Source organism: Mustela erminea, chromosome 6 (genome assembly GCF_009829155.1).
Source record: "Mustela erminea isolate mMusErm1 chromosome 6, mMusErm1.Pri, whole genome shotgun sequence".
NCBI lineage: Eukaryota > Metazoa > Chordata > Mammalia > Carnivora > Mustelidae > Mustela > Mustela erminea.
The window spans coordinates 4,938,191-4,962,211 of NC_045619.1; the positions used below are offsets into that span (position 1 = coordinate 4,938,191).

The window sequence follows — 24,021 nt, forward strand, 5'->3', positions numbered from 1 at the left end:
CCCTGCTGGAACTTCCCCCTGCGCTGAACCCCCCCAAGGCTGAGTTCTTTCCAAATGCCAACCTCCCCTCCTTCAGCCCTGGGGGGCATCCAGGGTTGGGCACAGGCCCGCCGGTGACAGCGGGGGGACCGGGCTCCGCAGCTCCGGCAGACGGCTGGGATCCTGCGCGTGTGATGAAGTCGGCACGGAACATTCCAGCCCTTGCTCTTCTGTCGGTGTGGCCCTTTAATGCCACCGCAGCCCACAGGAGACACCATGATACTGTTTTAATTATTTCTTTCTCCTGCTGGGAAACCACCTCCATCAGAACGGCTCTTTGGAAACTACCGCCGGCCTCGCAGGGGCAGAGCGGAGACGGGCGAGGCTGGTGTTTCCTGAGTCATGAGGGCCCGTGTCCGACTTAGTATTAACAATGGGGGCAACTGCTCGGATCGACAGCAGGAAGGGGAAAATCGGAGATGAGAGAGGCCTGTCCTGCTTGGCAGCCGATGCTGAGGGCCTAGAAGGGGGCTGCCATGTGGAGGGACCCCATGGGTGGGGTGACACAGGGCAGACACCCCCCCCCAGCAGAAGGCCCCCCGTTTCTCTGGAGCCAAGGGGAGTGGGGGAGGGGCGAACGGCATCCCTTTCGGGGGTGCCCATCGGGAGATGCCAGCAGGGTTCCAGAAAGCCACACTGGGGAGGGGATGAGTTCTTCATGTCCCCCCAGTAAGGCCTGAACTGCGTCCCCCAGAATCCGTACGCTGAAGCTCTGAGCCCGAGTGCCCAGAATGGCTCTGTATTTGGAGATGGGTCTTTGCAGAGATCAGTACGGTACAATGAGGTCACAGGGGCGGCCCTCATCCATCAGGACGGGCGTCCTTGTAAGGAGCGGTGAGGCCGCAGACAGGTGCAGAGGCAGGACCATGTGAGGACCCCGGGAAGGGACAGCCATCGGCAAGCCAGGAGAGGGCCCTTGGGAGGGGCCAGCCCTGCCTTGATGCTGGATTTCCAGCCTGGGAGCTGGGGACCATCTGTTCCCGTTGTCTAAGCCCCCGCCTGTGGCGCTCTGTGATGGCGGCCCCCACAAACTGAGAGACCCCGCTTTCTAAAGGCTTAAAAAATGCATCGACTCCCAAACAGGGCCTCTGAGATGTATCGAGCAACACTTTAGACCTAGCTCCTGATGGAGCCCACTTGGCTGTCACCAAAAAAAAAAAAAAAAAAAAAAAAAAAATCAGACCCCGCTTCCCCGAATCCCACCTCCCGTGTGGTGGCCACTGAGGGTCACCCGCATCTTGGATGTCTGTGCAAAAAGTGAGGAACACTGGCTGGTCAAGAAGAGGAACGGCCTCTGGGACGTTAGAGGGAAGTTTTTAAATCTACAAAACGCTTTCTACTAAAAAAAGGCCTGGCTTCCCAGGAGAGCCCCCCGCCACAGCCAGACTGACCCCGGGCTCCCGTGGAGCTGTCGGTGCCATTCGCATCGGCTGTGGCCATGGCTGTGGCCGTGAACTGCTCCACGGAAAGGCCTGCAGGGCGCGCCCCTCCCCCCACCACAGGCAGAGGGGACTGTGTGTTGGGGCGGGGGTAGGGATCAAGGTCTCAGCACTGGTGGGGCCACACACAAGCACTGGGGTACAGAACCCTGCCTTTCGAAGGGTCCTGCCCACTGTGCATCACATGAGGGAGCTGAAAAGCCACAGCCAGAGAAGGCCGGGCGGCGTTAGGGAGGGGTGGGGACCTCGGCGGCCGGCCTCCCCGCCCTGCAGAGTCCCCTCCGCGGCCGCTCTCACTCCAGGTCCTTGTACTTGGTGAACAGGTTGTACAGGACCCTTAACGTGGACTTGAGATCCAGGTTCACCACATCTGTAGGAGGAAACACAGACACCGTTGGGGGTGAGAGCACTGAGGCCCTCGTGCTGGCCCACAGGAGGCGCGGGGCCCCCTGCCTGTCCGCAGTGCAGTTCTTTGGTTTAAAGATCGACGGCCCCCCATCCAGGATGCCCTGGACAGTGCCATCCCGGGACAGGCAGCCAAGAGAGGCCCCAGGCCACCAGCCCGTTCTTCGAGCACCTGTGACAGCAGGACAGGGACACTCCCGCGTCCTTTCCAGGCCCTGCACTGGCCAAGTCCAGGGACAAGAGATGCCTATGCTGTGGGGTCTCCAGTAGCCAAGGACATCTGCTGGGGTCCAACACCCACAGGCCAACCTGTGCCAGGACGGAGGGCAGGCCTTCTGGGGTGGGGGAGGGGGCATGTGTATGCAAACTGCTGCTCCCTCCTGCCCCCTCGAGGTCAAGCAATGGGCTACATGGTGTGGCCCATGGCAAGGCCCTCAGGGGATGTGACAGCCCACGAAGTCCAGGCTGCCTACTTTGGTGGGAAGGGCACGTAGGTCTTTTCCTCACTTGTCTGCAACCTTAGACAGGTGACCCCGCTGCCCTGGGCCTCAGTCTGTTTGCCTGTGCAATGGGCCCATTGGACCAGGTGATGCAAAAGGCCCTTCTCCGGCCACAGACTGACCATAACCTTGCTTTCCCCCTGCAGGTCCTCAACCCCAAAGCAAGAAACAGCATCTCTTCCAGAGGAAGACTAGCCAAGCGGCTGCCATGAACCGACAACTGTCCTTAGACTGAGGCCCAGAGCATCTCCAGTCTCCGTGTGTCGGAGGAGGCGGCAAGCACAGAGAGCCGGCACAACCTTCCTGCCTGCCCTCCCTTTGAGGCTTCAGCCCCAGCACCCCCGGTCGCCACCGCGCAGTGGGTGGAGGTCAGGAACCGCCGAAGTGGGCAGCAGCCGGCAGGCCTGATGCCCCCTGTGAATGGGCTGCAGGGGGCTGAGCCAGGCCTGCTCCCGGCTCCCCAGGCTCCCTGCCCGGGTGGTCCCACCGCCGGCTCCCCGTGCCTCCCTGCTGCAGCTTGGACCCACACACGTCATGACCATGCCTCGTCCCTGTAGGGACATCCACCCAGCACTCCTCAACAGCAGCGGCCTTTAATACCCTCGCAAGGCATGAAACAGCCCCTCTAGCCTGAGCGCCGGCACCTGCAAGGACATGCAGATCCCGAGGCAGTGGGCAGAGCTCACGTCCTCTGAGTCAAGTAGTTACTGAAGGCCAGCATTGGTGGTTCCGCCAGCACAGTCCTGGCCTCTGAAGCTAAGGGCACAGGGGACACGGGAGCCCGGGCCAGCCTGGGGTGGGGCGTTACCTTCAGGGCGAGCCTTGGGGGTCTTGAGTCCTCCGTCCAGCATCAGCTCAAAGGCAAACGCCACGTTGTGGACCTGCCAAGGAAGCAAGAGTGGAACCGGAACATCCCCAGGACCCGAGCGGTCCCCCGCAGGGCACAGGGTAGGCAAGAGAGTTGGGCGAAGGCGTCCCCTCGATGGGCCTTATCCCCTCACTCAGGATCAGGGGACAGCTCAGAGATGCAGGGGTGAAGGCACAAAGCCTGCCCTCGAGGGCTCCAGGGTCCCCGAGTGTCTGCTTGTGCCACAGGCCACGCAATGAGAAGTGACCGTGACTCTGTCCCTTTCACAGAGGAGAAAGCCAAGGCTCAGAGAGGACATGTCACTTCCCAAAGGCACCCACGCTAAAGCACTGTCCCCAGCACGGAGCGGCCATCCACCGTGTCCTGGGAAGGCCTCCCAGAGGCACGTGTGCACAGCCGCAGGCAGGACACCATGCTCAGGGACAGCGGTGGCCCAGGCACCGGGCAGGCACCGGGGACCCTGCTGGAACGGAAGTCAGCCCAGTGGCGGCTGCAGGGGGCTGGGGGCAGGGGGCAGGGGCAAGGGGCCCGTTCCTGGCCTCCCCGACTTGCTGGATGTCACAGGAAGGTGGACACCCCACCCCACACCCCACACGGCTTCTCCCTGGAAGGTAACCGCTCGGCCCCCAAGGGCGCGGGAAGCTCGCTTTCTGCTCACAGCCTCTGAAGGGCTTTAAAATAACACCTTCCCTGCAGCATTTTCCCCCGACCCGGGGACGCCGGATGACAACCAAACCACAGCCAGCCGTCCGCTGGGGCAAAGGCTGTTGGGGACAGGACGGGGGCACCAGAAAATGAAGTAAATCCTAGAGTCAGAGCCGCAGAGCACCCCGGGGTTCCTAGTAATCACACATCCTTTCAACAGTAATATCTGCACGATTTCGGGGTAAGTGAACCAGAAACAGGATCATTGTACTTATCGTTTAATAATTAACCAGAAAGACCGTGTTTGACAAAATAACCTGCTGTTGGTCAAAATCCCAGCAGCTCGGGGGCCGCCTCGCCGCCTCTAGGACCCTCAACAGCACCAGCCCGGGGCAGGCAGTGACCAGAGGGTCCCCGTGGGGGGGACAGGCCCTTCACCCCGGGGCTGGGTGGGGCAGCCTCTGACCAGATGCAGGCGGCTGGAGGACCCTGGGCCATTCCCGAGGCCTCCTGGAAAAGGCCAAATGGGAAGGCCAAGCTGCGTGTTAGATGTCTAGGTGCACGGAGTGGGCCCAGCCCAGAGGGAAAGCCATGGGGTGCACCAAGGCCGCTTTTTGGAGGAGGCCCCAGGGCTGAGATGAGTTAGGACAGGAAGAAGCGGGTCCTTGAAAGTGCTCAGTGCTGACCAGGTCGGGCTTCTGAAACCCCACACCTGCCGCACACCCAGAACAGCTCCCGCCCAGAGCCACCTCCCCACAGCGACCTTCCTTCTGCTTCCTTCTTAGTCCGAGGAAACCAGCAGACAGGAAGTCACCGCACCCTGCTCCTGTCCCCGCCATGCTCTCACCTCCACAGCCCCTCCTGCTGCAGAGAAGCGAAGCTGCCTTTGTGCCCAGGGTCCCAGGACGGGGCAGGCAGAGTGGCAAACAGCTCCCCAGACCCGAGGGGACTAGGCCACACTCTGTACCCCAAAGCCCCACTGCCACCACTGAGAGCCAGCCCCATGGCCAGGGCATGCTGAAATCCTTTCCCTCTATAATTCAAGGGATTTTGGAAAACCTGGCGAGGTGACAGAGGAATAGAACTTTCTAGAATAGGAGTGGGCTCTTCAGCTCTGCCCTGCTAAATGAGGGAACTTGGCTGTCTCTCGGCCCCTCTGAGATCCCATTTCCCTGTCCCCAGGAAGGGAATCAGATGAGGGGACAGAAGGCAAAGCACCTTGAGAACACAAAGCCCTTTCTAGCATTTGCCGGTAAGATCCATCTCTGAGTCTCCAGGACACACTCCACTCCCCAGAAAGAGGGACGCTGTGGAATCTTCCAGAAAGATGATCTAAAGGCACAAGGTACTCGAGAAAGTGGCTCCCACAGAGTAAGATAATAAAACAAAAAGCTAGGGGTCACACCCGTATCTCAGAAAGCTCAGAGGGTGCCGTTCGTCTGTCTTTAAGAACCTAGGGGGTCTGGGCTCGTTTTTTAAAATCTAGCGCAATTGTTTTAAAAACACAGGTCATCACTCTGCCTGGGGACAGCAGCACCTGCCTCGGGCAGAGGCACAGACAGGCAGACGGTCGCTGGGGCCTCTCACGCTCCCCAGGCCAGGGAGGCACCCCCAAAAAACTTTCACCCCTGCTGCACAGGGAGTAAGGCCGGGGCAGGAGAGAAGGCTCCCTACACTGCCTTGTGCACAGTCTCATTTTGCAAAGAAACCCATTTCCGGCTCCTTGGCTCGATTCACCATTCCTGCCGGCATCATTATTAATCGGAACAAAGGAAATCTCTCTCCCAAACAACGTTTCTGCAGCCAGCCCCGTCGGGCCTGGAAACGCAGGAGCCTCTTCCCCGCATTATCTGTGTTCTCGTTTCCAGAACAACAGGCACCCTTGCTTCCGACAGCGCTCTGCTCGCTCCCCTCTGGCTCGCGCTCCATTCACCCTTGTTCGACCATGCCAGGCCCTCTCAAATCTGCTCTGATTCCATCTCAGCAGGCGAGGCAGGAACAACATTTGGCCGTGAGCGGACGGCCTGGAAGGTGCCAGAAGTATGCAGATTGATAAACACTGGCCCCATTGTCGGACGTTTCCCTGGCTGCCGCCACCTGCTTGCATTGTCTGCCTCTCTGACTCACGGGTCTAGCACTTTGGGAAAATCCAACGACAGATGCCCCGAGTCCAAAGCAATATGGACGGCGCAGGAGCCAAGTTTCTGAAGGCCACGCGCTGACTGCTGTCTGGACGGGCTGAACTCCGGGGAGCCCCAAGCAGCAGGCAAGACACCCGGGCACAGACAGGGACACGGGGGAGGCAGCAACCCGGATCCAAAGTTGAGGCCCTTTGACCCAAACAATCCCATGTGGGGAATTTTCCTAGAAAACAATCCACGGGAAGGGAGACAGATCCAGACAGAGAGACGGACAGACTGGAAGAGAGAAGGACTGGAGAAGATGCCCTATTAGTTTATTGTGAAAACCACCAGAAACAAGTTAATTGTCCAAGAGTGAGGAGCCATGGGACTCTGGGCCACCCCTGAGAACAGCAGTGCTTGGGGAGGGCAGAAGCAGGTGGGAAAACCAGAAGTGACATGGGTGCGGCATCAACGGGGGAGGGCTCTGCAAGTCTGCGGCCATGGGCCACCGGGATTAAAAAGGGTACCGTCCCAGGAGAAAGACCCCGAGGAGGACTGGGCACACAGCACCTGGGAGCGTCTGGCACTACTGATGGGCTTACTTCCGTGACTGAGGGCTGGGTCATGTCTCACGGCAGTACCACTTGGCGGCAGTCCTCTTTTTCCAAACTAGCTAGACTCCAGGAAGAGCCATCAGGGGCCCGTCTAGGCTGTGCGCTTTAGCGAGCGCGTCTGGGGCCGCTCTGGGGTCGGAGACCACACACGTACCTTCTGGTCGAAGCTCTCTGGCGTCAGGTAGAAGTTGTGCAGGGGAACGAAGTAGTCCTCCAGAAGGCCCATGAGCAGAACCAGGTAGACGCCATCTGCAAACTACAGAGAGACGCGGGGTGAGGTGTCGGGGCTGCGCAGGGAGGCAGGGAACATTCTGCGTTCTCTCCCAAAGAAGGAAAATGTTTTAAAGCAAGAAATCCATGCCCTGTTCAGGCACGAGCCTGCAGTCAGGTGAAGGACCTGGGAGCAGAGCATCTCGCTCGGGACTGGACGTGGGCACGCACCTGTTTGGGGTCGGAGCATGTGCGTACAGGGCCACGGCTCTAGAAGCAGGCAGCCTGGCCGCAAAGCCCAGTCCCCCACTACTGCTGACCTTGAGATAACACTGGCTCCCATCTCTCGGGGTTGGCATGGGGACACATGAGAAGGTGGACAGGGATGGCCCAGCACACGGGGAACGTCCCCATCAGTGTCGGCTGCTGGGACGACCCGACTGTCCATGACCTGCTGGGACGACCCGTCTGTCCATGACCTGCAGCGTGCCCTAGGCTATGGTCTGGGGTCTGCTGCCCTGTTCCCCCTGCTCCCTTTGTTAGCTGTCCGAGCACATTCTTCAGCTGTGCTCGCGGTGCCAGACGACACTTTCCCCTGCTTGAGCCCCGGTGACCATAAGCCTTTGAGGTCCATTGAGAGGAGCCTCTAGTGTCCATCCCAGCCGGGCCCTGAACACCGGGCGGCGCTGGGTCAGGGAAAGGGCTGCAGGCTGCTGCCCTCGACCCAGGTCCCCCAACCCCCACCCCCGCTACCTGGCCTGGCAGCACCATCCACCCACATGAGGGGGACCAGGAATCCAGAACAAAAGCCCCAACTCTCTGGAAGACTGCTCTCCCCAACCCCCAGTTAGCCAGGGAACAATTACTCCTTTTAAAGAGAAAGCAATGGGGGCGCCTGGGTGGCTCAGTGGGTTAAAGCCTCTGCCTTCAGCTCAGGTCATGATCCCAGGGTCCTGGGATTGAGCCCCACATCGGGCTCTCTGCTCAGCGGGGAGCCTGCTTCCATCTCTCTCTGCCTGCCTCTCTGCCTACTCGTGATCCGTCAAATAAATAAGTAAGATCCTTAAAAAAAAAAAATGATAAAGCAATGGAGACCAGTGAAGACAAAACCAAATTTGCCCGAGGGGACAAGAGAACCGAGGTACAGAAGGCACCCAGAGGGCGGGCCTCAGCCATCCCCAGAGCACAGAGGGGGCATCTCTGAGGGGCCGAGACTTGCTGGGGTCCGCTGCCCGGCCAGGACCTGTGAGGACCCCAGCCTCCAGATGTCTGAGACTGTGTAGTCCCACATGACTGCTACTGGCCGCACGTGCCTATTGAAATCAGACATTTTTTTGTTTGAATGTTGCTGGTTTACTCTTTGTTGCTGCGGAAAAACATACGTAACATGAAATCTACCATCTTAACCACGTTTGAGTATCCAGGTCGCTGGCGTGAAGTCCATTCCTACCGTGTGCAACCATCCAGCCAGCCAGCTGTTCTAGAACGCACATCATTTTGCAAAACTGAAACTCCTTATCCTTTTGTGTCTGGCATATGTGGGGTTTTTTGTTTGTTTGTTTTGAGTCATGATAAAACATACCTAGAATGTACCATATTAACCGGTTTTTTTTTTTTTTAAGAGATTGTATTTATTTATTTGTGAGAGAGAGATTCAGCACAAGCAGGCAGAGAGGCAGGCAGAGGCAGAGAGAGAAGCAGGCTCCCCACTGAGCAGGAGCCCGATGTGGGGCTCGATCCTAGGACCCTGGGATCATGACCTGAGCCAAAGGCAGACGCTTAACCGACTGAGCCACCCAGGCGGCCCCACATTCACCATTTCTAAGTGTACAGTTCAGCCTTGTTGAATACATTCATGCTATTATGTAACCAAGTTCCAAGATGTTTAAACTGAAAAGATGTTTAACAAAAATACAAAATTCCGTTCCTCAATCATACCACCAACATTTCAGGTGCCCAGCGACCACACGTGGCCAGTGGCTCCTGCAGCCGATGCGTGGGGACAGAACTCCTCCATCCCTACGAGGAAGCTCTCCTGGCCGGCGTGGTCCCCTGGTCTGGAAGACTGCCACGCGGGACAGCAGGACGGCAGGACGGCTGCGAGGGCCTGGGCAGCCAGGACCCTTCAGCTCCCCGAGACCAGCGACGTGCAGCAGATAAAATGAGCCAAAGGAGGACTTTATTAAAAACAGCAGCTCCCCGCAATTGTCCTAGGCCGGCCATCAAGGCCTCCAATTTAAAGAAGAAAAGTCGGAATCACAAGTGTCCGGTATCACCGCTAGAAAGGGGAAGGAGAGCAAAGAACAAAGAGCAAGGCAGAGGGACACCCTCCTTGCCGGGCTTGCCAGGACGGCTCTCTGGTAGCCCGTGCTGGTCGGACTGCCCCACCGACACCGAGCCAGCGGCCGGCCCGGAGAAACCGGCTCTCTCGGCAACACGGACCCCATTTCCAGGCCGTCTGCGAACGACGATCCTGCCCCCATCACCTGCCCAGGAGGCGCAGGGAGCCGAGGCGGACGGAGAGCCTCTGCTCCCTTCCATGGCATTCCCGAGCCCAGCCCTGGCCCCCTCGTGCACGGGGCCGTGGGAGAGATGGGAGCTGCAGGGGAAGGCACGGGAGGGAGGGGGGGGCACCAGCGAGAACTGAGCCAGGCAGAGCCCCGCGGCTTATCAGCCAACGGACCCTCTAGTTTACACTCATGAGAGCACACGTTTGTCCCGAGGTGGGGGCGTGCCCTCGCTGAGATCCCCCGCGACGCCCCACCACTCCACGGCACTATCTTCAGCTCATGAGGGCACGACCTCCGTTAAGCTTCCCCGTATCTGCTGCCCCTTCAACATGAGAAGAAAAGCACAGAGAAGTTGAGTCACTAGTTCGGTATCACACAGCCAGGAAGCTGCCCAGAATGCAGACGTGGTTTTAAATACACACACATACACACACACACACACACACACACACACACACACCCTGAGCAGGGCTCTGAGCCCACGTCTCCCTGACGATGCACATGATTTATAAAAAGACCTCCTTTCTGCCGACAGTGGTTAAAAACCCCTTTAAGGGTGATGAGAGAAGAAAGGAGACACTGGGGACCTCCAGGTCCACGCAAACCGAGGGGCAGAGTCTCGGTCTGGGGCTTCGGGCCGCTCCTGCTGGCGTGCGGGCCGGTGGGAAGTGAGAATGGGGAATGGCTCGCAGGGCTCAGGGCAAGCCTTCCTGGGCCCTCAAAAGCATCACGGCCTTCTAGGAGCACGTCCTGACGAAGTGAGGGCACCGGCAGCAGAAGCTGAGGGCAGAGAGCCCCTGCACCCCCTGTCATGAGGGCGGGGGCACCCCATCACGAGGAGTGGACTTCGTGCCACGCGGTGTGTTAGGACGGAAGAGGAGGCGGTCCTCAGAGGTGACCAGTGCAGACAGACAGACAGACCGACCGGGCAAGGGAAGAAGGACGAGATGGAATCACGCCACCAGACTCCGCCAGAAAGACCCCGGCATGCAAGCGTCACAGAGGACGCACTGCGAGAAGAGCCGTGCAGCAGAAGCCACTGTCGTTAACAAAATCCACGTGTGTGTAAGACGTCTGGAGGACTCCCCGTGAACTGCAGGCGGGTAGGTCTGGGCAGGATGAAGGGGGAGGCGGCGGGGAGGCGGCGGGGACACTGGCGGACCCTGATGCACCCAACGGCAAGGAACCAGAGGCTCAGTGGGCAGTGTTCAGAAAACGTCACAAACGATGCCCAAATAAACACACTCGTTACTAACGGCCCGTCTGGCTTTCCAGGACAGACCCATGAGGTCCGTGATTAGCCAGCCAGGTGGAGGAAAGGTCCGGAACAAAGCGCTCGCCACAGTTATCTCTGGGTGCTGGGATTAAGAACGATTGTTGCTGTGCTTATCCGCATGTTCAGACATTCCACAATGAACCTGAATTACTTTTTTAATTAGAAACGCAAATGAGGAAAGGCAAAGAGAGAGACAGGAAGGGAGGCAGTCACCCGGGGGTTTAAGCAGGATCAGCTGGGGGTGAGAGGACTCTGCACCGGGAACGAACGACTCCGAATTCAAGCCGCCAGCTAATCCCGGGAAAACTGTATTTTGTCTTTGATGCCTGCTGACTGCCTGAAACGGATTTTCACTCTGCGGCGTGAGCTCTGAGTGGGGTGCGGGAGGACACTTCACACGCTGCCCACGGAAGAAATATTTCATACACACTCACTGGACAGGTACTCCGCGAGCGCTCACGCAGGAAGCATGGCGATGGGGAACAGAAGCGGGGCGGGGGGAGGGGCGTGGAACATTCTAGACTGGAAGAATTGCACATGCCAAGACCTTCCAGTGGGGGAGGTGTGACATCTCCAAGGGTGTTAGGGTTGAGCTGTGTCCCCTAACAAATGTGCTGGAGTCCTAACCTCGGAACCTGTGAATGTGACCTTCTCTAGAAGACGTCACTCCCGAAGGCCTCCCAAGGAAGCAGCCCAGCCCATGTGGGTCTGGGACTCCAGCCTCCAGGACCGTGAGGATGGAAATGTCTGTGGTTCAAGCCGTTTGGTCTGTGGGACTCGATTCCAGCAGCCACAGGACACTATGACAGAGGGTCCGAGAGAAGGCCAGGGCGGCCACTCCTTGTCAGACTAACAAGACGGCGCCCGTCTCCTTCGTGCCCCACACGGGATCGGAGAGCTGGCTGAAAACATGAACCCCAGAACACTGCTCACCTGGGTCTCCAGCTCCGTCACCTCCAAGTTCAGCTTGTTCAAGTGCTTGTTCACAAACGTGATGAGAGACTGTGAAGGCAAAGACACGGGAGCCGTGAGTGAGACAGGCCACTTGTCTGCTCCCATCCAACGGGACGGACCTGACCCTGGCCGTCACCAACGTGGGAGATGCTCCCATCATCTCCAATGCTTGCCAGAATAAAAGGGTCAGATTCTCGCAGTGACCCTTGGTTTTAATGAAAAAATGCCTCCATGTACTATCCCCGCCGGAGAAGAAAACGCGCCTCTCTGCCCACCAGCCTGGGCGTACGCCCGCTTATCCACACTCCCGTAAGTATTTAAGAGCCCTAGAGGGGACAAGCAATTCCTCAAGAAGCATGAAACCGTCAGGGGGAGAGGACTGTGTTTTTAGATGCGTCCTAGATGTGACCAGAAATGACAGAAGACTGACCCGAGGGGCCACACGCACCTGCTTCGGTAACCTTGGGTAAGCTTGAGCTCAGAGCAACAGGCTGCCAGCTTCTCTCTAGCCAAAGTTTAAAACTTGTTCCTTGTAACTCTTCTCTGCCAGCAAACCCAGTTTCAGTGGGACACACCACCAGCCGCACTACCCCCCCCGGCCCGTGGATACGATGGCCTTTCCTTAGTCGTGCTACTCAAGTTTACTGAGCAGCTACTATGTGCCAGGCACTCTGCTTGGTGCCGGGGACACGAAGACGGCAAGACAGGGTCCCCCCTGGAGAGCCCGTGGCACAGTTCTCCATATAAGCGCCTGGTGGGGGCTATCAAGAGCAATCCAGGGCTAGAGCCCAGCGTGTGAGACGTGCCACGGAGGAGAGGCCACGGCACCGCAGGATGCCAAGGGAGTGAGCATCTGAGTGGGTGTGGGGCGGGGGCGGGCCAAGCCGGGACCCCCGGCCCATGCACACGTGCGAACGCTTTGGGATCTTCAGACTGCCGCTGGACGTAATGGGATGGGAGGAAGTCTGAGGGGGCGACCCCGGAGAGGTGGACAGGGACCCCCGGCTTTTCCCTGGGGCACAAGGAGCCATCAACACGGCAACTCTCCTGTGGGGGTGCGGGAGGGCGGGGCTGGAAGCAGGAAGCTGCCAGCAGATGAATTCCTCCCCAGGGCCCAAAACGCATCTTTTCAAAGAATGAATTAACATCGTATCTACCAACAAACCAACCTCGTGCCATGCTTAACCCTACCCAGTATGTTGCGCACTGGGCCTTTGCACGGACATGATGACATTTTACTCTCACAGCGCCCCTGAGAGGTGGGTCCCGCCTCGGTCCTGACAGGTGGGGAAACTGAGGTAGGGGTTATCATCTGCCTCGGGTCACATAGTTGACAGGCGGGGGAGGGGCCAGATTTGAATCATCTTGTGCATGAGGTCCTGGGACCCAGATGTGACAAGGGGTAGGGGTTGGGGGCACTGCTCGGAGCCCCAAGGTGCGTCAGTCATCACCCAAGGATGCTAAGGCGGCTCCACCCAGGAGGGGCACTGCCAGCCTTTTGCAATGTGCTTCCAACGACTAAAATACTCTCATTGTCCCAAGCTGCAGCGGCATTTTCCAAAAGTGGGTTCCATGGGAATTTAATACATTCAATCACAAGATAAACAGATCTCACCGTCGACAATAAGCTTGGAAAATGCTTCCTACTGAGTCCCATCTTGGAGAATTCCAACCCATGCCAGCGTATTAAAGGTCCTGAGAAATCCTGCATTAAGAAGCCTGTTGCGGGCAGTTGTGCTAGACAAAGGGCTCTCTCCCCTAGGGCACACGGGCAGAAATGACCGCTCCTTGGATGTTACAGGGAGGTGGAAAGGGCACCCACCCTCCCACTGCCTCCCCACGCGAGATGTCCGTAGGCGCTCAGATAACTCCACAGGCTGAGAGCTGAGTCTTGATTCCTTCTGGGTGAGAACAGGCCCTCCCGGCAGATCCCCTGGAAGCTCATCACTTCCCAGCCCCTGACACCACAGCCTCAGCTCACATGATTTTTTCCAACCGTAGCCTACACGCAGGCTGCCTGGGCTGATGAAGGGCCTGTCCTTGGCACTCCTGTTTGGAGGGAAATGGGCCAAACACGCGCTCCGAGCAGCTCAGCCGGCAAAGGCCTGCCTGTGTCCCGGGCAGGCTGCGCATACAGCCTCGCGGTAATGAGGCCCGCTGGAGCCAGCAGGCTGACACACTTGAAAACATTTCCACATTGAGAAAAAGCCTCGAGTCGGAATGAAGGACCACGCGGGCGCTGGCTGGCTAATTCACTCAACAGAAGCGGGCGGGTGGGCAGGGAGACACCCAGGGAGCAGAGATGTTGAGTTAAAAGGCGCTAATTTTATGCACTGTAGTTACGTTTTTGACTATAATTACACTTCAATCCATGTGGCAAACATTTCAGAGATTTCAAACATGTTCCCACCTTCTTCCCGGCACGGAGCGCGTGCTGGAGAGAGAAGCCGGGGGACGGAGGCAAGCAGCCCGGCCCGGAGCTTACCTTCTTCACCACGCTGAGCTTGTCCGGGGCGTGGTCGAAGAGGGTGTCGAAGGCGTCCCGCTCTGCGTGGGCAAGTGGAGAGGCACAGGCAGGGTTGAGCGAAACGTCCCGGCCCGTCCCGGGGACCAGGCAGTTCCTGACCCCGCCGGGATGTCCCGCCCCTACGCTCCCCGCCAGCCCAGAAGCCGCTTCTTTCCCGCCAGAACCCAGGGACAGGTGCAGTTGGGAGCAAAAACAGGGTAAAAATGCTTTTACGTCCACCCCGCCCTCAGTTTCTATCTTGTAACGTGAAATTCACGGGCAGCACTGGAACATCCGCCCCCATGACATCCTTGACAGGAGGCGTCCCTTGACCGCCTCTCTCCTGCCCCACGCTCCTTGCAGTGCATACCAGTAAATCTCGCTGCTACCTCCGAGCACATCTCCCCATCAGCACAGCTGCCAGCCCCACACCCGCCCCGGGCCCTCACCTGCGGCAGCTGGAGCCTCCTGCCTTAGCCTGGTTCCCTCCTCCACTCCCAGCCCTCCGATCCCTTCTCCCAGCAGGAACACGGTAGACTGGATCGTTTCTTGCCCCTCGCCATTTCTGCTCTCACCAAAACTCCCCCCCCCCCAAAAAAAACTCTCTTATCACTCTAGGATAAAATTCATTTGCTCTCCCCTGGCCCACGAGATCCAGCGGTCAGAGTCACCCCCTAACACACACACCCTCCCTGACTTCACACCACCAACCGGCTTCCTGTCTTCTCCTCATCACGCACCTGCCACAGGGCCTTTGCACGGGCTATCTACCTGTCACTTCCTCCAGCTTGCTCTCAGATGTCACCACTTCTGAAGGGCCTTCCATGACCATCCACACCTAGAAGAGTGCCCCATGCCCGCTCCCTGTCCTCTGACCCCGCGTGTGCATCTCGATGCCCTTAGTCACTGCTTGAGAGTACATCTTATCATCATGGGTCTGCTGGAGAGTCATTGCAGGCCCCTCAGCTCCGCGCTGGCTGAAACCACTGTCTTGCTTGTTCCCGCCATTACCCAGGACAAATGAACAAACAGGAGACCCTGCTCCAGACTCACTCTCTCCAGCAATTCTTCTGGGGGTGTCCCCCGCTGTGGGAGCACCGGCAGGGCCTGAGGCGGCCTGTTCCATCGTGTCCCACCCTCCTCCTCCTTCCAGGTGAGCCCCGACCTGCTCTGCCAACTCAAGGGCCCAGCCGTGTGCTCCAAATCAACACAGAACCAGTCCCTTCCCTTTCCAATGGGAGGCACTGGAGGCCAGGCCAAGAAGGCTCTCAGCGGGTGAACAGCAGCTGGTGGGTGCCTGGTTCTAGCCTGTTGTTGCTGGCGGGGGGGGGGACCTGGAGGCAGGAAGAGCCCCCTGCAGCCCCCTGCAGCCCCCTGCAGCCCAGAGTCCAGGCAGGAAGACTGAGGCCTCAGAGGGGATGCAGGGCTGTGGGGAGTCACCGGGGGGGGGGGGGGGGGGCAGAGAGGGAAAGGGAGGAGGGCATCTGGAAGGCCCTGGAGCCCCGACTTCTGTCTTCCAGGAGCCAGCTGTCCCCCCCAAGGTGCCCAGGGCAACACAGGACCTCGGCCAGCAGAGAGGCCCACTATTACTAGCAGGGGCTTGAGGGCAGACCCCAGTGTGGAGGGCTGGGGGCTGGAGAGCCCAGCCAGGTGGAGTGCGGCGGGGGTAGGAAACCTCCACCGCGTCTCTGGGGGCGGCTGGGAGCCCAGAACCAGAGCTGACCCAGGGCTTGCTTCAGGACTGCCTGGCCTGCCCACGGAGGGGGAGGGAGGCAGAAATCAGAGAGAAGACAGGCTGGTACCCAAGTAAGCGGAGAAGCAGGTCTCCTAGAGGAAGCGTCCCAGCCCTTCCCCGCAGCCCAGCCCCAAAAGGAAGGCGCTCGGTGTCCAAGGCCTAGGGCATGGGGACGCAACTCACGGCCCCATCCCAGGGAGCATCCTCCTTGGCCTGGGGGGTGGGGAGAGGGAAGGTGGGAGGTAAAGAGGAAGGGAGAGGTGGGAGGGGGCTGTGTGTGTGTGTGCAAGCATGTGTGGTGTGTATCTGCACACCCACGTCGGCCGCATGTGCATGCACATGCGTGTGCATGGGGTGTGTGCAGCGTGCACACACGCACGAGGGCACACATGCACGTGTGGGGGGTGTACCTGGCACGTACGCACCCATGCATGGGGGCTGCGAGCATTCACGGGGGACGACCCCCCAGCTTCCTCCACCTGAAACCCAACAGCAACCGAAAGGCCCGACCATGCAGAGCGGCCCCTCCTCCCGCTCCTCTACCCAGGCAGCTGTAAATTATTTTTATAATCATTTAAGTCAGATGAGACTCAATACGACAGTCTGCAAAGGGAGGGGGAAAAAGCTAAATCTTTACAAAGCAAAACACAAACTTTAAATGCAGCTTGAGAAAAACTCTCGGAGCAGGAGAGAGCTTGACGTCAGCCGGGTATATTTAGCTGGGCCACCGCTGGGCTCAGAGCGAAGGCATGCAGGGGAGCCGCGGGAGGGAGCGGAGGCCCGCTGCCCCCTGCGCTGCCCTCACCTGCTGCCGGCTGGCTCGGGAATGGAAACAGGTCCCGGGATGTCAGGCCACTCACCGCCTTCCCTAACCCCGTTTCCTCCTCCGTAAAGTGGGAGTAAAAATAGTCCCCAGCTCACGGTTGGTGTCAGAACGAAACAAACACACGGGACATCGAGGGACAAGCCCACTGCCTGGCAGGCGGGTCACTGGGGCTCGGGCTCAGTTCATTCGATGCCCCCTCTGAGTCCGCCCCTCCCTACGGTCCCTCGGGAAGCTCTGGCAACAGTCACGGGGACAAACAGGGAGGGACACGGGCCCGGTGGAGGCAGACGGGTAAACTAAGGTAGCCAGAGAGGGCTCAGAAAGGGGCCCCATCAGCTGGGACGGGCCAGCGTCTGGCCCAGCACAACCCTCACGGGTGTGACCATCAGTCCAAATAAAGTTGTTTTGTTTGTTTAACCTTTTTAAAATATAAATAGGAATTTCTGGCTCATCTGCAGGAACTGGAAGTGTGGCAGCACGGAGCCCGCCTCCCGCCCGCCCGGCGTCATGCGCCACCCACGGCTGTGGGGTCTGGGCGCCACCGTCTGCCCCACCGCCACCCCGCGCGGAGGCTGAGGGGCAGGCGACCACACGATGTTCCAGCCACTTCCCCGTTCCTGTGAGCGGCCTGGTCCATGGAAGCACCAAGTCTGGGGCCCATGGACAAAGGGACAGGGGACCGAGGGGGCGTCACACGGGAGCCTCGGGCCTAGCCGGGGTTTCCTGGGACAAGAAAGGGAGGAAGGGCGTTCCAGACAGAGGGAACAGAAAGTGCAAACAGAAGCACAGGAAAGCCAGGAAAGCTGGGGAGGGTTGCAGACCCTGTGGCCTGAGGGAGGCTCAGAGCAGGTCTCACAGGGCAAGGAGTCCCCCAGGGTGGCAGCCGGAGGTGGCACAGCTGGCCCAGTCAGGCTGCAGTGGGGGCACAAGCTCTGTTGGCAGAAAGGGGAGACCCGAGGAAGAGATGGGGAGCAGAGGAGGAGAGCTTCTCCCCGCTTCTTCCCGCTTCTCCCCTGTCCCGAAGCCCGGGGCGGGGGAGGGGCCGCCTGCGGGGGAGATGCAGCCAGCAAGCCCGTTGCCATGGAGACCAGGCAGCAGCTCTCAGCTCCTCTGGGGAGATGGGCCTCCCAGCCCACCTCAGCCAGGACAGGGATGACTCAGGGAAGGGGCGGGCCTCCGTGTGGGGGGCAGGGCAACCCCTCCATCCCAAGCTCACAGCGCTCAGGTGAGAAATGAGCACAGAGCAGGACCTGTTGTGAAACCCAGTGGGCAGACATAGCCAAGGAGGGTCCCCCTGGTGCTCCTGGATGTCTGCAGCCCAGCCCCAGGGCTGGAGGCTCCGGGGAAGGCACGCCGAGGAAGACACAGCTCCAGCCCACAGGACGCTTACCGTTCAAGGAGCCACAGGGGAAGGGGCACACAGAGGGGCCGAGGGTCCCCAGGCCATCCCAGCACCCAGAGTCTGCCAGGCGGTGGCAGCTCTCTGTGAGCACCAGCGAGCGCGGGAGTAAAGAGACAGGCTGGGTGGGGGCAGGGCGGACAGGGTGGGCCTCCTGGGAAGAGCTGAGGAGTGAGCCACGGTGGGGGGGGGGGGCAGCTGGCGAGCCCAGAGGGAGGGCACTCTGAGCGGAGGGCACTCAAAGTGGGAGACAGGGATGGGCCCCCCGGGGTGCTCTCAGAGGAACAGGGGAGCTACAGGCGGAGGACATGCGGGCAGAGTGAGGAGGCAGAGAGGAGGCAAGACGCGTGCGGAGGGGGTGGTCTACAGGGCTCGGAGGCCACCTCAAGGGCCGTGGCTTTGCCTTAAGCCAAGGTGGAGGGTAAAGAGTGAGGGGTAAAGGGGTGTCTTAGGGCACCTGACCCCCAAATCAAAGGGCGAGCCTGGGACCAGGACCCAGGGGGAGGGAAGGAGGTCCGACCTCGGTGGGCGGGGGGCTGGAGGGGCCCGGAGGGGCCCACGGGAGAAGGGCTGGCAGAGGCTGCCCATCTGGGTACCCAGGGGGCCTCGGCACTTGCACCAGCAGAAGCCGAAGCCGGGGTGGCGCTCACGGCTGTCACCCGCTGACGGCCTGCTCGGGTTTCACAAGCAGGGTGAGCCTCTCTAGTAGTGGTTCCACGGCCCCGAAGGCTCAAACGCCGGCACGGCAGCTGAGTCCACTTCTCATACTGCGACACCCGGCTGCTTCCCAGCTTGTTGTCACCCTGTGCCCAGAAGCTACTGTACTGTTCGCCCCCCGGCCGCGGCACACAGCCCCCCGCAGCACGGATGCTCCCTGGGTCCCCCAAACCTCCAACCAGGCCTGTGCCCAACAGGCACAGGATGGGACGTGGCTCAGAGAATCAAAGACCCTCGATGCTCTGACGGCCCTACTCAGACCCAGGGCCTGACCCCTGTCCCCTCCAGGAGCCCACACCGGCCCTGTGGCCTGCACTCCCCACTGCCATGGGACACCCCCAACTGGACATGGGACGGTTCCCTCTTCCTCCCTTTCTTTAAAATAACAAAGACACGTAAAAAGACTGAATCGCTACTCAAAAATCGTGAAGACCGTGAACTTCCCCAGCGCGGCATTAGGCTTACTTCAGGACGTCTGAGGACATCAACAGGGACCCACGTCCCCTCTTCGCACACAAGCCACAGTGGCGTGCCACGGGCCCCTACGATACCCGTGAGGGGACGGGGCCCTGTGGTCAGACCCATGGCTGACTCCAGGGTGGCAGGCTTCCCCCTGGGGACCCCACAGCTACAGGATGAACTCCAGCCGGGCACGCTTGAAGGGCACGCGGGAACACGTGTACTTGGCTTCCACTTCTGCTAACAGCCGTACTCCCTGCAGAACGTGGCCTTTGGGGGTCCAGAGCTTTCTGTTTCAAAATAGTCTCCAAAGCAATGAGCTTCACTCACACGGCCTCTAGCTACGGCACAGACTCCCCACCCTGGAGGGTTTAAACGAGGTCCCTAGCTGTCCTGCCATCTGCCGCCCCTCGCGGAGAAGAAGGTAGGGTCATGCTGCTTGCCACGGGGTTGGGAACAGCTCTCTGGGGACTAAAGGGAGTCCCGACCTCGTCACCCCCCCACCAGGCTTTTCTTATCCCCCCCACTGCCTGCAGCAGCTCAGAGAAGCAGACAGACCCCAGGGGGAGGTACAGGAGACCCCACAGGGTCCTGTGGGCCCTGCACCCTGGGGGACAGCATCTGGGAACTTCTTGCCACAGCCCGCAAGTGCCCGTGACCTTGGACCCGCCCGCCCTACAGGTACTTACCGAAGCGACCCATCATCCTCCTGCAAACAAGAACAGAGGGAGAGAGAGAGAGCTGTCAGCGGGCGCTCAGACACAGTGCGGTGAGGTCACGATGGAGGGAACCCCAAAGTCGGAGCCCCAAATTGTCCTGCTGAAGGGCTCTTTACAAAAATGTAAATTCTGTCTTGAAACAGATTCTCCGTCCCTCTCATCACAAACGCCAGGTGCGTGTGTGGGTTTCTAAATGTGAGCACAGGATCAGCAGCAAGTGGCCACCTTGAATCAAACCACCCCTGAAGGCCATTTGGGGGGATTAAATTATGGGAGCAGTTAACAGGAAGAATGGTTCAGCAGATAACAGGTCTTCTGGGGTCGCTGAATGGTAAACTTTGAAGTCCAGGGTGCAGATCACCCAAGGGTCCCACCGTGGTAAGCTGCCCGTTCAGAGAAACACAAAACTCAGGGATCCTAAAGAATCAGAGGCTGGACCCTGATCTAGCAGGTGGAGGCTGAAACCACAAGGCAGAGAGGCTAGTCCCTCCATGAGGACTACGAGGGCCCCGGGCACAGGTCCTCCCCTGCTTGAGCTTCCTGAGAGGCGAGGGGGTCTTCAGATCGTCCCCAAATGCCTCTAGACTCGAGTCTTTAGGCTCCAACTTATTTAACAAATACTTCTTGAGCAGATACTATGGGCATGCCATGAAAATGCAGAAATAAACAGCCCACTCCCATGAACCCCATGGCCCTGCCCCATAAGCTCCCATTTCAACACAGTCCACGTGTACCCAAAGTGTCACATACAGGAGATGCTACGGGAACTAAAAGGAAGCCAGCCATTTGTGTTTGGCAAACAGGGAGGGCTTCCTGGAGGAGGGGACCTCAGAACCGGCTCTAGAAAGAGACAGGAAGGAGGCCGAGGCTAGACAGAAGGTGCAGAGGATCTCTGGGGCTGCAGGACGCTGGGCTGCCAGAATGCCAAGGCCAGAAGGAGTGGGAAGGCCAGCGGGCTGATGGGACAGTACTTTGTGGTTTTCGCAGACATCTGATGATTTAGATGCTCCACCCAATGCCCTATGGCCACACAGAGGGGGAGGGATTGGGGAGAGCACGCCCAGAGTCGGGGAGACCAGACAGGAGACTGGCGATCCCTCCCCATCCTGAGTCTGGGACCACACAGCACTTCCCACAAGCTGCCTGGGCTGGAATCCACATTTCTACAGACACGGCCTTCGTCACCAGCTAGCCTGCTAGCCCCTGTCCCAAACCCCTCCACCTCCCAGTGCCCAGCACAGTGCCCTCATGCTGGTCACTGCTGTGAGCTGTACGGGCCATTCACCACCCTCTACCCACCCCTCACCCCCGCTAGCTCTGGTTCCAGAGCTCCTAACTCCCCCAGCTGCCCGCCCTCAGGTCACCAAACCCTGGCCACAGTCCCTTCCAGGGCTGCACCCCCACCCCTGCCACAGGCCCAGCTGTCTCTCCCAACGGCAGGCAGTGCGTCTCCACCTCCCCACCCAGGATGATCTTGTGACTTGCTCTGACCCACGGAATATGAGGACACCGCATGGGGCAGGGGGCCGGAACCCTGAGGGCGCCCTGGGAGGAAGCCCAGGACCCCAAGGACGAGGCACAGGTACAGGGACAGAGGCCTGCCACCGCCACCACCAAGCACCAGATGAACTGAACAACCTGCCCGGCTTAGCCCAGCCCAGTCCAATCCACAGCGTCATCAGCAGGTAACGGACTGTCGTTTTAAGCTGCTTGGATTTGGAGGGGAGCTTGTAACATAATCATAAAACACCACCCCACTCCTCATTCCCCTCCTCCTGCTCCCAAACAGGCCAGGCTGAACTGAGCACCAGGTCCCTTGTCCCTTGCGCCGCCCCTCCCCCACCCCACCCCACCCCCATGGATTTGGAACAGATGTGCTCCCTCTCAGGCCACATGGCAGTGGCTTCCCAATTCACCCGGCAGCTCCCACTCCAGAATGGTCTCCGTGTCAGCCTGGATCTGTGAAAGACCGGACGTGACACGTCCGGTGACACGGGAATCAATCACTCAGGGGACGGAGCAGGAGCGCTCACCGAGACGATCCATCGTTCATGTTCTGTTTCATCTGAACCAGGTTTGGGGCACCAATGCAGTGAATTTTTAAAGATCCTTAACAAGGGGCCGTGGGGGGGCTCCTAAAAGCTACCTGCAAAACAGACCATTTGACTGGCTACGTTCAGTAGATTTGAAGCCTTTTAGACGTCTTAAAAGTTGCCGTCCGGCTTTCCCTACGAGAAGAGCGACAGACCACAGGCTCTCAAAGGAATTTCTGGGTCAGAAGTGTGGCTCTCTCCCACGGAGCTGATGCCCAGGCGCACAGATGAGCTGCGACAAGGGGTCCCCTGACCATTCTGAACCCCTTCTCCCCTCACCCAGCCTTCTCGAAGTTCACCTTCTAAAATAAGGAATATATGTCCAAAGGCTTCGGAGAAGAACTCCGTCCTCACACGGAAAACTCTGAAGACGCCAGCACACTCACCTTACAAAAGCTCAAGGTTTTAAATTCCCCTTAACCGTTTCCTCCTTGTAGGAGATTCTGAATGGGATCGGTTCTATTTCTATTTGCTTATCGTTCTTGGTGCCGTTCCAGAAAAGATTTCAGGCCGCCTCGGTAAGTTCTAATTCCCGTGCCGCATGTGGTTTGCCTACTTTTCTATTTGGGAGAATTTCTCATTTAAATACCAAATCAAACTATCTTGCCCTTCCTTGCAAGGGAAAAAAAAAATCCTTGAAGAAAAAGTGCACACAGGTCCTAAAGCTAGGACAGCGGATCTCATCCCTGGGTTGAGGGACGCGCGCACAAGTGGGCCCCCCGCGTCCGTGCTGGTCCCCGGCTGGTGTCCACTTACTCCGTTGTCGTGGTCAGCTCCTCCGTGACGTGGCTGGAGTGCAGCAGGCCTTCTCGCTTCTGCAAACCCCAAAACGAACAAATAAGCACACCAACACGTGGGCAGGCAGAGGGGACAGGAGGAAGGATCTCACTGGCGTGGTCCTGAGCTGCGTGCAGACCACACTGGACAGCATCCAAGCCATGCCTGCAGGGGCGGACTGCAGGTGACTCCAGGGGGTGACCCTTTTGGTGGCTGGAAACTGCCCCCTCCCCTCCTCCACCCTCTCCCTAGCCTCTCTGCCTTGCTCTGAGAGCAGGCCGCTGGCGGGGGCAGGGGGTTGTCAGGATTAATACCCTAGCTCCCCAAGGGAACCGGTATGCCGTGCAGCTGGGAGAGGGACGGGGCACAGGGAATCCCCATAACAAGAGGAGCAGCCAGTGTAAGGACAGGCACGCTTGCCTAAGTAGGATGCCTCCCCCACACCGTCCACCCCAGACGTCATGTCCGTTCCGAACCTCGGAACGTGACCTTGTTTGGAAACACGGTGTTGGCAGATAGAGCTAGTTAAGAGGAAGCCATAAGGCACTAGGGTAGGTCCCAAATCCAACACAACTGGAGCCTTCGTAAGAGAAAACAGCCACAGGCACAGAAGGAAGACTGACAACAGAGCCAGTGGCTGGACAGACGCACCTACAAGACTGGGAACCCGGAGGGCTGCGTGCAGCCACCAGAAGCTGGAAGGGGAAGGCACGATCCTCCCCCGGAGGCTTTGGAGGGAGCGGGGCCCTGCCAAGTCCTCTGTAGGCCTTCCGGCCTCCCTAACAGTGAAGGAACAATGTCTGTTATTTTAAACACCCAGGCTGTGGTCTTTTGCAACAGCAGTGCTAGGACACAACACTGTGTGTGACGGAATTCTCCGGAAGCCCACAGGTGTGAAGAGGCCTGGATGGTGGCAGGGTGGGGGTTCAGGGATGGGGAGTAGCCTGCATGTCCCCAGACCCCAGGGCAGCTCTCACCAGCCAGCTAATCCAACCACTGTAAGCCCTTACGTGAACCCCTCGAGACACGGGGAACTCACTCCCTAGCAGGGGGGCCCACCGTGGACACCTCTGGAGATCGGAGCTCCCCAGCCCTTCCAGAACGTGGCCTCCAGGGAAGCCTCGCGGCTGGTTCTTGCTGGTGAAAAGCAGGCACCCTGCAGCGGAGCCCGTCAGCACCCACGGGCTCCCCGAGAGCCGCCAGCAAG

General features: G+C 59.2%; 1 protein-coding gene across 2 annotated transcripts in view; it reads right to left on the bottom strand.

Annotated features, from left to right (window-relative positions):
• Positions 1-1,771: 1,771 nt before the first annotated feature.
• Positions 1,772-24,021, bottom strand: part of PARVB (parvin beta) — a 90,881-nt gene continuing 68,631 nt past the window's right edge. For both annotated transcript variants that reach the window (XM_032345994.1, XM_032345995.1), the window contains exons 7-13: positions 22,794-22,852; positions 19,915-19,934; positions 14,069-14,130; positions 11,563-11,631; positions 6,788-6,889; positions 3,192-3,264; positions 1,772-1,848 (exon numbers count right to left, since the gene is read on the bottom strand). In XM_032345994.1, coding sequence (XP_032201885.1) covers positions 1,772-1,848; positions 3,192-3,264; positions 6,788-6,889; positions 11,563-11,631; positions 14,069-14,130; positions 19,915-19,934; positions 22,794-22,852 — 462 coding nt within the window. The remainder of the gene's footprint in view (positions 1,849-3,191; positions 3,265-6,787; positions 6,890-11,562; positions 11,632-14,068; positions 14,131-19,914; positions 19,935-22,793; positions 22,853-24,021) is intronic.